Below are 14,499 nucleotides of genomic sequence, written 5' to 3'. Positions count from 1 at the left end.
TCGCATTTATTCGCGAAAGTTTCGCGTTATATCGCGTAAGTTTCGCGTTTATTCGCGAAAGTTACGCGTAATATCGCGAAAGTTTCGCGTTTATTCGCGAAAAAAATATTTTTTTTACCTACGAAAATGAGCTCAATGGGCTTTCGTAACAATGACATTTTGTTTTTCCCTGAACTGAAAAGTCACAGTTTTGTTGGTTTAAACATAGCACGCGATTGCTTCATATATCTCTATGTTAGTTCGATGAGAATAATACATAGGCAATATGGTCGTCTTTGGCCGACGTTTCGCCTATTGGATTAGTTGCCTCTTGAATATAGACGTCACATTGTTGTGTCTGGAGTAGAACAAAATGGCAGTATCGAATTTGCTCAAATGTCAGCAGAGTAAAGGGACGAAATCTTTAAAATTGAAAATCAACAAAACATTGTAAGTAAACATGAATGAAGCCAAGATTTTTCAAGAGTATTTGAAAGGCTTCTCCTCGCCATCTATGAGATTAATCAAACCAATATATTTGTGTAGTCAGTCAGTAACAAACCTAATAAATTATAACAATATGCAGCGGCAGCTTTAATTTTTATACTCTTCAAAAAAAAATGAAAAAAAATGTCTCATTCTCCATTAGTTTCAATATTTCCTTATCAAAATACGTTATGTCGAAGTTATTTCGTTAAGTTAGTGCATACACTTGTTTGTTGTGTAATATATATTTTCAAGAACTTTAAACACTTTAGAGTCAAGAGAAATCTTATAGAAAATTTAACTTCTCTGTTGCGTTGACAACTGATGCTAAAATAGCTCCCTTTATATTTTACGAAGATATATCTTTTCATTGCACAATAGTTTGCAGGAATACACCCAGCATGAATTTGAGCAATCAAGCTAGTTTAGAATAAAGTTTTGAAGATTATTAACTTTTGAAGATTAATAATGAAACTCTCATTTGAGGGAATATTTACTTATAACGCAAAAACTAGATGTGATTACATTGATTTCAACAGCACACTGTAAGGACCCTCCAGAGTGTATCAACGGGGGCTTCATCAACCATGACTGTGTGTGTTACTGTCCCAGGGGATACACAGGGAAAACATGTGAAACTGTGATTACTGACAACGGTAGGTCAAAATGATAGGAATTATCGTTATATTAAACTGATATGCTTTTTTTTCTATACAACCCATGGTACCGGCTTTTTGTGAGTTTTGCCTGATATGGATTAGAACTTGGAAACATGCTTTACAAACGTTTAAGTGAGCAACAAATTCAAAATTAATAATGCGTTTATTTAGATAAATGTTATTTTTATCTTTACGTCTAACTGAAACAAATGGATAATTTTTTTTATCATGTCTACGCTTTTGCTGTATGCAAATATATCGATTTAATAGTGTTTAGCTCACATAGTTCTGTATTCAAGGATAAAGAAAAAAGATGCAGAAATCAAAACGTAGTTTTAAGATTCAATTTTTTTTATTTTTTTTTTATTTTTTATTTATTTTTATTTGTATGTCGTCGGTTCTATAACACACCAAAGCGGTGTACACAAATTGAAGACCGCGCGATAGTATTATTTGTCTGTACCGCCTTGGTGTGTTAAAGGACCAACGACATCAAAAAATAACGTTTAATGTTTATATTTATATTCATTAAATGAAGTTTTCCTGCATCGTCGCTTAAAATTTTTATACACGCTCTTAGTCAGGGATATAAACATACATCGAACAGTCGTATTAACAGTGAGTTATTTCGTTTCTGCGACTTAAAATAAAGTGTTAGAAACTTGCTAAGGAGAAATTGTTTTTAATACGATAAGATATGATTTATTGATCAATTTTCATAAGTACATATCAAATTCAAATTCAATTCAAATATGTAAGATTGAACGTTTCATTTCATCTTACAATGATCAGTACACTTAAAACGCGTAATTACCTTTATATTGGCTCATGAATTCAGAGGAAATTAAACGTCGCAGATGTCCAATGCAAACATAAGGGGACATATACACCGAATGTAAATATTCTGTTAAGACTGATTATCACAATGAAAATTCTTTCTCCTTCCCTTTTACAGATTGTGGTGGAATGGTAGACGTCCCTCCTGGTAAAGATGTCTTTGTGATATCACCGGGGTATCCAGCTTCCTATCCATTGGGGAAAATCTGTCGTTGGGGCGTAAAGGTTTGAACAAGTCTTTGGAAATGAATTGAAACGTTAATGAACCGGTAATTGACCAGAATGCATTATTCGTATAACAAATAATTCATCATACTTTATAGTATCGGGGTGTTCGGTTTCCTATTCCATTCCGAATATGTGTCGTTTTGGCGCACATGTAAAGGTTTGATCAACCTTTGGTAAAGCAACTAAATACGTCAATCCTAAAGCTATTAATACCCGCTATAATTTTCGTCAAATTTGAACGACTGTGAAAAAGCATGTATTTTCTTATTTATAAATGTTACCTTTATTCTTAAAAAAACCCAACAACAGTGAATTCTATCTCCGTATAAAGATATGATTTTTTATGGAGGAAGAGCGAAACTTACTTCATTGCGCATGTAAACTGGAAACCAGGTGACCGTTATTGTTTGCCTAATTATATATCCGTCTTGACTTTGTATATGCTTAACAGTTGTTATTTAGAAATATATACATGTATTTTGAGTGTAATAAGTTTGTTATCAACGGTGCCCTTCAGTTTGCCAGTTTGAATAGGAAAGCACTTATTCAAATTTAAAACAAGTATTCCTTTTAAAGGCATGATCGGCAATAATGATATATTGATAGCTAGAAGCAATAAACATGATCAGATTGATGTGAAATAATTAAAAATGTACTGTATTTTTTACAAAATATAGAATATTTTGAATCGGTGCAATATAATTTCATCATTATAAACCGTCAACAAATTTAATTTTGAAATTTGGGGAAAGCCGTTCGTAAACCCCTTGTCTAGTTCTATATTTTTAACGTAATTATTAAATGTTAATGTATCTTCTTCTTCAGAATACTGAGTAGGGCTCCTCAAAGAGCATTAACACGTATAGAAAGAAAGAGTTATATTAAAATAATTGAATGCGACTGAAAAAATATTGTATGCCATCATAACTTGCTATTGAGGTCGCATTATATAACGTAACCCTGTTTATAAATCAAGCGGTCTTCCTAGCTACTATTCTGCAACATCAATAGATCGAGGTCAGTTCATTGAGCATCTTTTTATGATTGAGGTCAGTTCATCGAGGTCAACTGCATTACTGAATGAATCTTTCGATCGAAATTCTAACGCGTGAGACAAAATATCCATTCTTGAATTAACAGGTTGAACTGTATTTAATGTATGTTTGCATCTCTTAAGGTAAATGAATTGAAATAAAACTGAGTAAAATGTTATATAAATAGTAAACCAAAGTTTTTAAAAGAAATACTTATGTAAGCGGAATGTGTGCGCACGTGGAAGCACTTTCCGGATGCCTCATATGGACACAACAGTGATCGGCCGAGGCCGATCACAAAAATGGCTCTTGGTATATTAGTCTCCGTCATTCTGTTCACACTCTTCTGTTTGTTTGTTTGTTGTTGGTTTTTTTTTTTGGGGGGGGGATGTTTTTTGTTGTTGTTTTTTTTTTAGCTCACCTGAGCAGCTCAAGTGAGCTATTCTGATCGCATTTTGTCCGCCGTCCGTCTGTCCGTCCGTCTTTTCGTCTGTCCGTCTGTAAACTTTTAACATTTTGAACTTCTTCTCTAAAACCGCGTGGCTTATTTCAACCAAATTTTGCACAAAGCATCCTTATGGTAAGGCAAATATAAACTGCAAAAATAATAAACCGATCTTTATTCAAAGTGGAGAAAACCTCGACACTGTAGAAAAAGGGGGGTGCATTTTAAAACATCTTCTTTAAAAGAACTACTGAGTCAAATTCAACGCAACTTAAGATAAAAAAAAAACCCTTATGGAAAGGAAAATATAAATTGCAAAAATTAAGGGCCAATCTTTTCCCGTATTTTAGTTATTACGAACAAAATAATTTGAAGGGGTATGCTTCGATCAGTTTATAACTTCGGGTTTAGTATTCCATATCTCAAAAACCTCTTTGAAGCGGCCATTTTCAACGTATGAAAAATGGGTCAATCTGACAAAAATGAATTTGGTTCTTGTGGATTGAAACATGCAAGATACATTAATGCCGATTTTGTGAAGTAAATGGAGAATAAATATTCCAATGTGTTGACATTTTCACCTTTGACGGTGGTTTGAGCTTATTTTGATTTTCGTTTCTTTTTCATGAATTACGGTTTGTAACTCAGGGGATCTATTGCCTGTATTTCGTAATGTTTACGTATCAATCAAATATAGACATCGGTAAATAAGACAGTTGACTGTTACTTGCGGAAAAAAAGATATATTAAGAGGTACGGTACTTTAAAAACTAAAATACAAATTCTAATGGTAATACGGTTTAGTCTTTGCTTAATAGTTGATTACTGCATTGTGTTATAGGCTATAGCTAGTTGTCAGTACTTTCTCTAGTCTGTTCAGTCTAAACGGAGATAAATTTTGCTGATGGAAATACTAAGTGTGTGTACATGTAACAGAAACATAAATAATTGTTAGCTCAACTGAGGTGAAATATAAAGAGAAATATTTTTGGAAAATATTCTTCTCAAAAATCAATTGGCCAGAAAAGCTGTAACTGGTGTGGAAGCATCCTCAAGTAGTGTAGATTCAATTTTTGTTTGTCCAAATCATGATCCTCGGGGGTACGGTGGGGCCCCAATGGGGGATCAAATTTTAGATACACATGTATAGAGAAAAATCATTAAAATATTCTTCTCAAAAAACCAGTTAGCCAGAAAAGCTGTAACTTGTGCGGAAGCATCTTCAGGTAGTGTAGATTCATTTTTTTTTTCAAATCATGATCCCTGGGGTAAGGTTGATTGATGCTGAAATGTTGGCTGATCAATAGAAATGTCTTGCTAAAAGGATGATATGCTGTCACTACTTGCTGGCGCCCCTTCTTCAGCAATGAATTGCATAAAATCTACATGTTTGATAGTTTTTCGAACACAAGTAAATAAAAACGACGCCTTTTAAACGGTTTCCATAGTCCTGACACATTATTATTATAAGGATAAAAGCATTCTTAAAACATTATTACAACAGAAAATCATCTTTGTTTGTACACATTTGTTGTTTTTCTAATAAAGATGAAAATAATGGATGGGCCTTGGTATAAGAGAGGGACATGACTGACCATACATTAATTTGAATTGTAGCTCTTTAACATATGTGACAACATTTTTCAGTTATGTTTATTCTTCAATCAAGTGAGCAAGGATATGAAACGTCATACGAAATGAATTCATGCCTGGTAAATGACAATCGTCTATAATGGAGAGAGCCAATTAAATGTTTCAATATTTTTAATTTGAAGAATTGAGCGCATTCATTCTGGTGTATTGAGGTACACTTTTTTTCTTTCACATATAGGATTTTTTAAAATACAATAACTAGTAAGTAGTGGAGGGAGAAAATGTACCTTTATGCTCTCATGTATTTTAATTGTTTTATAAAGTGCTGGGGGGGGGGGGGGGGGGCTAAAAACTGGGGAACTGGAAGTTAACCGTGAACACCAACTGAACATTAAGTTATTAATATTGCATATGATCTTATTTTCGGTAAAAATGGTATTCCATAAAGGTAAATATGTCAAAGATTAAGTATATGCAAAAATAAGTGAACATTCTGATATTCATTTTTGTTAATCTACCAAAGGGCCACACGGCACAAAATCCTTTGAACGCCCATATAAAGCCAGTGCTGCTCAGATGAGTGATGTGGCCTATTGGGCCTCTTGTTTCATTATGTTTTTGTTCGTACTTGTACATAGGAAAAATTTATGCTTAAGTGAAAAAAGTATAATCCTGTCCAGAAAAAAATTTTAAATTTAATATCTTTGTTTCACAAAAAATAAATTTTATATATAACAAAGACATACACTTTCCCAGTTTTTCAAAATTGACACAAATTATAGCGTGTATAGCTTTAAAAATATATATCAGTCGTTATGTGAAATATTGTCTCAACACATATCATAAAATAATAGTTTTTTAATTGTTTACTTCACTATTTAAATAAACATATCTAATATGGTTAATCAAAATGCGGAATCTAAAAAAGTTCGTCATTTGATTATTTTATTTACAGTTATCTATATTGAAACGCTTACCGCTTAAACAAACTAAAACGTATTGTTCATATAATTTTATGAAATAGTTTGTGTAATTATGCATTGAGGTTAAAAGTATTCGGTAAAACTGATATAATCCCAAGTAGTTACCATTCAAATCGTGGATTTTATTGTAACCGTGTACATTTAGACAAGCACGCGTTCCGGAATCTTGTTTGCTTTTCTTATACTATTATAATATTATTATATTATTATTATGATGATATGATGATATGATCATATTTAGGTATATAGATATGTACACAAGTTGGGTATTTTATGATTCTTTTGAATGTTATAGGCATACGCCTTCAAACATTCACGTCTACAAAAAAGGCTAGAGCACATAGTTTTAGCAGCCATTTCTGCCTAGTATTTTATAAACGCTGGCATAAGGCGATAAAATGCCAGAAGGCCTACTGTACATATATGACATTATAGATATATTTAATTTCTTTCTTATTGTTAGTTCAACATATCTCGGATTTGTATCAATATACATGTGCTTTTTGTTCGGTTCTGTTTTTAAAAAATGCAATTCAATGACGAAAAAGAGTTATCTGTTTTGGTGTAATTGTCTTCTTGAATATAATGGAAAACGTATTGCTATTTAATTCCAAATGTCACCATATACAGCAAAACTCGTTTATATGGCGAATGTTGAGGGACCATAGAAAAACTTCGCTATTGCCGAATTTCGTTATATGCTTATAGTGATTTCGTAATAAATCTTTTACCGAATTCGTTATAAAATAATCAGCTACATGTAACAATGCTTCAAACTATCATGTATGGTTTAAAATCAATATACCGTCATTTACAAAAAATGTCAATATAACCGTTTTATTTCAATTTTTAAAAAGAATTCTGTACAATATTTTAAAATGAGTATTTTATATATACATCTGAAAATCACATGTTTCTTCAATACAATTTGTACTGGAAAATATTCGTTATATAATTGATAAAATAAGTTAAAATTTTATCAACGGGGGTCTAAAAAATACTTCGTTATAGCCGTAAATTCGGTGTAGCCGTGTTCGTTATATGCGGCAATTTTCTATAAATTTATATAAGAACTTTGCCGGGACATGAATAAGAGTTCGTTAAAGCCGTAAATTCGCTATATCCGTGTTTGTTATATTCGAGTTGTGTTGTATTTCATTAGTTTGAATGCATTCAACACACTTTATTATGAACTAGGCATGAGAAACAGATAAACGTTTTTAAAACATAATTTTATAGACTTGAGAAGGCAACTGTTTCATCTTTTCTGAATATCCAATGAAAAGTCATTTACATAAAAAAAAACACTGCAATTTTCTGTCGGGAAAAATGAAGAATAACATGTTTAATTTAAAATTACAGGCCCCCGACGGATGGTTCATACGTATGACGGTTGAAGATCTCCACCTTCCCGCAAACTTCTTTAACAGATGTTACAGTTGGTTAGAGATACAGTACAATCTTCCTGGGCAAACAGGAATTATGTAAGGCATAATTTAGTTTTGACCTCTTTGCTATATATTGCAGATGCTATGCAACACATCAATCTCTAGCTCGGCTTTGGTTGGTTTAAACATTTCTGAAATAATGACTGACTATTTTAGTCAGTTAAATATAATGGCTTTGACAGTTTATTTGTTCGGTGGGCTTCTTTAAAAACTGATATTTTAAATCAATGACTAATTTAGATATAGAATATACCTACATGAAACATCATTAATTTTGAGTGCAAAAAAACTACATAATCTAAACCAAGTTGACTATGCTTAATAAATTGACTTAATTTCCTTGACCTTCATTTGAAAGTAGTTTGGGTTTAATCCATTCTTAAAATGTGTCTTACATGTAATGTAAGAAATTCCAAATTGTTATTTTTATTTTGCGGATTTCCCAATATAAAGTGCCCCAGTCACCATGCTAAACATCTGCACTACCTGATTGTATTTGATGGTTAATTTTTGAATAAAAAATTGCATAAAATGTAGATATTTCACAGTACCTTTTTCACTATGATAGAACAGGACTCTAACTACTGGCGGGTAAAAATTTTATTATTTACAGATTAGTACAATATCATCAACCCTCTTGAAATAAACGTTTATTCTGAAAATGAATTTTTGATCTTGTTATTGTTTAGACGTTGTGGGGATATGAATGGTAACCAGTGGACCGGCTCCAAGGACAGTCCAAACTTCATGACCCTCACATTTAACAGTATGTACGTTGGATACAATCTCCGGAAGAGAGGATTCCGACTAAGATTCAACGCAATTGAACGAAATGGTATTTCTATCCTCTGTTTTACTGGAATGCAAAATTAAACACATCGTATGTAATGTAGCGTTTGAGCGAAACAAAATTCATTTTATTGTTTGATCATCATAATGTAATAGGTTAACGATGTTATACATTTTAAGGGTGAACTCTATATACTTAACTGCATTACTATGTCAATTTGCATAAATGTGCATTTTTTATCTCTTACGTGTTTTTTGTGAGTTCCTTTAGTACTGTCCATAATTAAATCAAACTGACTAAAGAAATCTAAAAACCCCATCATGTAAAGAATGAATTAAGCGATTGAATATTCAATTTTGGGTTTTTAACACTGTTTATATGATGCACGACATTTTCGAAATAACAAAGGTATTCACCAGTTTAAAATATTTATTTTGCCATATGCAGTATCTTGCCGATTGAATCCCTGTTTAAATGGAGGGGCCTGCAAGGAAAATGGAAAGTCATTCACATGCACATGTCCGTCGGCATATACTGGAACAAGATGTGAAAATGAAGGTACCTAATTACCTAAATATATACACACCCTTATACTCACTTAAACATGAATTAAAGAAGCCTTTCAAACGCAAGTTTATTAGTCCCCTACCGGTGTCATCGGAGGGGAGTATAGCTTTCCACTGCGTCCGTCAGTCTGTATGTCCATCCGTCCGTCCGTCTGTCTGTCTGTCCGCCTGTCTGTCCCATTTCCACAAATGTTTTTCTGTATGCGTTTGAGGAATAATATGAACCTTGCTGAACAGATTCAAAATGTCAAACTACAGATCGTCTGGTTGTCATATTTTCGAGAAATATATTGTTTATATTCCAATTGTTAATGTTCTGGTTCTTTATCGGGTTCGGTGTGTATTGTATAAACGAGGCCAGTATGTAGTCAGTAGTAATATCGTGCGTTACTTGGACCATTCCTTTTATCATTTCTAGCAAACAAATAAGTGTCAAACATTGTGTTGTAAATTTAATTGGCAGGTGTTTTGTGTTATTACAATCGGGTTAGTTTTCGGGTTGGTCTGTTGATTCGGGGTACAGAAGACGGTTGGAAATAATATAGTGCATAACAGTGCATCGTTTGTACAAATTGTTACCAGCAAATGCATGTACTTAATGAACTTTGCGAAATTACAGGAGATAAAATATTTTTTTATTTAATTTCTATATCAACTATATTGTTTGAATTTCCTCTGTTCTTTTATCTCTGATTAAAGTATAACATCTCGTTTATAATAGTTTTGAAATAGATGTATGCTTCGAAGCTCTCATGAAATAATACTAACCGAGAGGGACGTGTATTGCTTATGCAATACTCTCAGAATGCTTGTTTTATTCTATTTGTTTTATTTTACATTTTGTCGATTTATTCTTTTTGTTCAAACTTCACTTTTGTCGCACACATTACTCTTTGGACTTCTCTGTTACTTATGCAGTAACAGCTTTATGTAAATATTTAACTAATATGATTTATGAATTATTAATAATGTACACTATTTGAGTGTATTTGTCTTGAGATTAAAACAGTTTTACCGTTACATTTTGATTTAAATTCCAATTGGTGTTTTAATACATGAGTGATAATATGTTGTGCCTTACTATTTTGGAAAGCAGCAAAGTAGCAAAATATCGCGATGTTATCTATTTAATGCATATTGTACTTCTTCAAAACATAACAAAACCACTTCATCAAAACATAAAAAAAAACAGTTCATGAATCAAGATCAAATATTCTGGCTATGTTAGAACTTTAATCTTGAACAATTGTGATAATCTAAACAATATTCTGAACTTTTAAAAAACTGTTTACGCTAGATAGGACGTATCTACAATTAATTCAAATCTTTAAGAAAATGACCATAACATGCATCACATGACTACCTAAATATTGGGAAACATCTTTTTTTAGTAAAGGCTTAAATATGGATTTTTGTGTCACCATTTAAGTTCCTTTTTCATTTGGCACATTTTGCGCTCATTGCTTTCCCAATGTTACTTTGTAAATTTGCAGTCAAAACAACCTTTTTAGAATCGTTTAAAGGATAAAAATCGGGTTTAATAAGGATAAATCGGGTCATTTTAAAGTTGTAAGCACAAATGTCTTATCTTATTTTTTATTGTAAAAAATGGTATAGAAATTCTGCAAGACATCATTAATAACATATTGTTATATATGTTTTGTATATTTACATTCATGAAACTGTAGTATATTGACAATTTAATTAAAGATTTAATTTTTGAATATTTTAAAAGAAAACATAGACATAGTGGAATCTGACAACGTTTATCTCGGTGTAAACTTTATCATTACGTTACAATAAATGCCACATCTGCTTACCTTTTTTAACGGTTAAAAGACCAATAAAAACGAGGCTATGCTTATTTTGTGCAGTTTTCTTTACAAACGAAAATATCAGTAAGAAACAGCAATTTGAAAAAATAAACGAAATATGAGCTTGATAGGTTCGTGATCAAGGCTTCTTAGAAGTGCTAGGGGCTTTAAGTTTAATATAATTTGAACATATATATATATATATATATATATATATATATATATATATATATATATATATATATATATATATATATATATATATATATTTGAGGGGTTTTAGTAATTTTAATAACATATGTTTTACCATTTAGTCAACTGTAAGCGGTCCTTGGTTGGTTGGGAGTATGCGTCCACCACAGCTGTCACGGTCAGCGGTCGAAACTGTCAGCGGTGGAAAGATTTGAGTCCGCACAATCATCGCTACACCGCCTTACTGGGTGACCAGGAAAACTATTGCAGGAACCCGGACCGGGAACCAAACGGCCCATGGTGCTACACAACAGATCCGGCACAGAGGTGGGAGTACTGTGATATTCCAAAGTGTGGTAAGAATGTTCATCATATAAATGCTTTACAAGTCTATATAAATGTCTCGTATGATTGATTTATTTGCATGGAACTTATGAACATGAGTTTCTGAGCAAAGAAACTAATATGCAGTAAGATGATTAGCAAGAACAGATATAATAAAACAAACCCGTATTACAGTTTAACGTGCTGATGAATGTTCATCATGTACAATTCAAAGAAAACTCATATTTGTAATACCTTTTTCTGGCAATCTACAACATTGAATTGTTTCAAAATTTAAGTTAAATCATCATAAGATATTGTCGTTCTATGCTGTCCTTTGTTCAAATGCGTGCTAGAAAGCGTAACTATTAAATTCCCTCTTAATAAAAATTATCGATCGAAAATGAATTTCTTTCTATAAATAACATTAATTATTTCAATTGTTATTAAATCTATAATAAAACAGATTTATTCAGTTGTTTCGTTAGAGCACATGAACATCTGGACATCGTATTACTTAACACATTCGTTGACGATCTATTTTTAATTCACTTCAGTAACACCACCGAATGAATGTTTAACGACCGTTGGAGGGGCAAACTATTTCGGTCATGTTAACACAACAGTCAGTGGTCGCACCTGCATGCGCTGGGACTCCCAATCCCCTCATGGTCACAGTTTTGGGATTGTCAAGGATCAAGGGAACTACTGTAGAAACCCCTACAAGGATGAAGCTAAAGGACCATGGTGTTATACCACTGATCCTAACAAGAGATGGGAATTCTGTAACATTCCCTGTATGGTAGGAATTCAAAAAACGTCAACAAGCGCCGGACGCCTTGTATAAATGTTCACTTTAATTTGTTAACTTTAATACATGTGACAATAAGTCTTACAGGATGGATGACCATCTTTAAGTCCTCCTTAAGGATAGGTTAAAGGTTTTTAAAGGTAGCTTAGAGACGATCTTTAAGCCACATTAAAGGTACATGTGTTGCTTAAAAGTGGCTTAAAGAAAGCGTAAAGATGGCTTAAAGGCAGCTTAAAGACTATATTTAAGCCACCTTTAAACGACCTTTAAGGGTAACTTATAGGTCCTTAATGTCCAAACTTCTTTAAGCCACCGTTAAGCTACTTTTAAGCCACCTTTAAGCCACCTTTAAGCAATTAAAAAAATAATTCAATATTGTGCTTAATTTACCAACAAAATGTATAAACTTTATGATAGAAAAGGTATTTATAACGGTTTTTGTTCTAGAAAATAAAATGAAAAAAACATCAACATTCCCTGTATGGTAGGCATTCAAAAAACGTCAACAAGCACCGGACGCCTTATATAAGTGTTGACTTAAATGTGTGAACTTAGTTAGAAACATGTGACAATAAGTCTCTTATATTGTAACTAGTAGAAAGTATCATCAAATTAAGCTAAATTTTGGTATAGCATGAAGGTCATTATGAACAATTTACATTCATAATAAGGACAAACAAAAAAGACCAGAAAAAACATCAATACTTAATTTTGTATTTCCAGATGTACAGAGTAAACTGAAGTTTCTCAATATTCCTGGTGAACCATACAAAACCTCCGAAGGATTAAAGCGAGATGATCAAATTCCACTATGTCTATGTTTTTTTTTTAATTTTCAAACATTAAATCTTTAATAAAATTGTTTTTTAAGCAAAGAATAAAATCATATTTTTTAGCAAACGGAATAGTTCATGTAATTTTTATTTATAAATATGTGTATCTTTTGAACACGTACACTTTTTAAGCATCTTAACAATCAAAATGTAATTATGATTTATAATTGAACATCTAAATATTTGAAATTTAAAAACTGCTAGGACATGTAAGAAAATATCAAAAGTGACGCTTCAAATTGGTTTTTTTTCTATTCATTACTTGTGCCTAGAAAAAAATTAAAAAAAAATCTTTAAAAAAAAAATCCATAAAAACAAACACAATTCTTGGAGAGAAAGAAAAGGAGAGGAAGAGATAGAGGGGGAGAGTTTTAAATATTATTTACGAAGATATAAACAAATTGATATCTGATATAAGACATTACCTTTAAAAAACCTGATTAATAGATGTTCCTCTTTCAAATATTAAATTAGGTTCTTATTATTTTTATTAAGGTCAGCTGAACAATCCGTCATATAAAAATATTTACTACTATATTACAATTGTTCATGTATTGGTAATTGATATGCTTGAATAACATACACCATAGCATAGCATAGCATAGTAAAGTATAGTATTTAAATCACATACCATAGCATTGGAATCTCATATCATGGCCTACAATCTCATAGCATATAATTAGATTCTCATTCGCAATAGAATACAATATCATATTATAGTATATCAAAGCATATCATACAACATATCTTAAACTCGCTTTTCAAATGATTCATTCTTAAGGAACAAGTGTTTTCATTGCAGATTAGTTGTAAACCTTTGTACTGTGATAATTCGAACGTTTTGGAAAACTTCTGTATGCAGCGAGGGCTTTGTTAAAATCTTAAAGCATTGCATACCATGCTATATCATCAAGCCTTTCATTCCTATTTTTCAACATTTTTAACTGGAAAATATTAATTAAAATCGAATATATAAAAGACTATAAAAAACAACAGGAAACATCTGCAAAAGAAAAAGTTAATGAGTTTTCCAGAATGCAATGCTTTGAAAAATGCACAATGATTTAATATCATTTTTAAAATATCAAATGATATCTTTGGTTTCTACTAATTGCCAATGTCCAATACTAACAGTAGTTCTCAGTTTAAATTAATATCGGTTATTACCGAAACTAACCATGACATGTGGTAACTATAAAAAGAAAACATCGCTAGCAGAAGCCATTTAGTTATCGTAACGTACAAATAGCATTAACTCGCATAGTAAATAAATACAAGCAAAAACAGCTCCAACCGTAATAGCATATCGCCAGGGTAAGATTAAAAGAGAACTAAAAAGTTGCTGTATTTTTTCATAAAACAGTCAATTTAACATAAACAAATTCTATAAAAAAAATTAAATGAATTGTTTTTTGTTGTTGTTGTTTTTTTACAGTTTAAGGTAATGACCTATACCCAACCACTTGCACAAAATAAT

At 31.8% G+C, this 14,499-nt stretch overlaps 1 protein-coding gene across 1 annotated transcript in view; it reads left to right on the top strand.

The window, feature by feature from the left end:
* LOC105344496 (blastula protease 10) overlaps nucleotides 1-13,069 on the top strand; it is a 48,373-nt gene extending 35,304 nt beyond the window's left edge. The window contains exons 11-18 of the mRNA XM_066068446.1: nucleotides 1,005-1,121; nucleotides 2,080-2,186; nucleotides 7,607-7,728; nucleotides 8,382-8,527; nucleotides 8,930-9,040; nucleotides 11,177-11,410; nucleotides 11,936-12,180; nucleotides 12,913-13,069. Of these exons, the coding sequence (XP_065924518.1) occupies nucleotides 1,005-1,121; nucleotides 2,080-2,186; nucleotides 7,607-7,728; nucleotides 8,382-8,527; nucleotides 8,930-9,040; nucleotides 11,177-11,410; nucleotides 11,936-12,180; nucleotides 12,913-12,930 (1,100 nt within the window). The 3' untranslated portion in view covers nucleotides 12,931-13,069. The remainder of the gene's footprint in view (nucleotides 1-1,004; nucleotides 1,122-2,079; nucleotides 2,187-7,606; nucleotides 7,729-8,381; nucleotides 8,528-8,929; nucleotides 9,041-11,176; nucleotides 11,411-11,935; nucleotides 12,181-12,912) is intronic.
* The last annotated feature ends 1,430 nt before the right edge of the window (nucleotides 13,070-14,499 follow it).

This window comes from Magallana gigas, chromosome 8 (assembly GCF_963853765.1).
Source record: "Magallana gigas chromosome 8, xbMagGiga1.1, whole genome shotgun sequence".
Classification (NCBI taxonomy): domain Eukaryota; kingdom Metazoa; phylum Mollusca; class Bivalvia; order Ostreida; family Ostreidae; genus Magallana; species Magallana gigas.
This window is presented reverse-complemented; position numbering and strand designations above follow the sequence as displayed.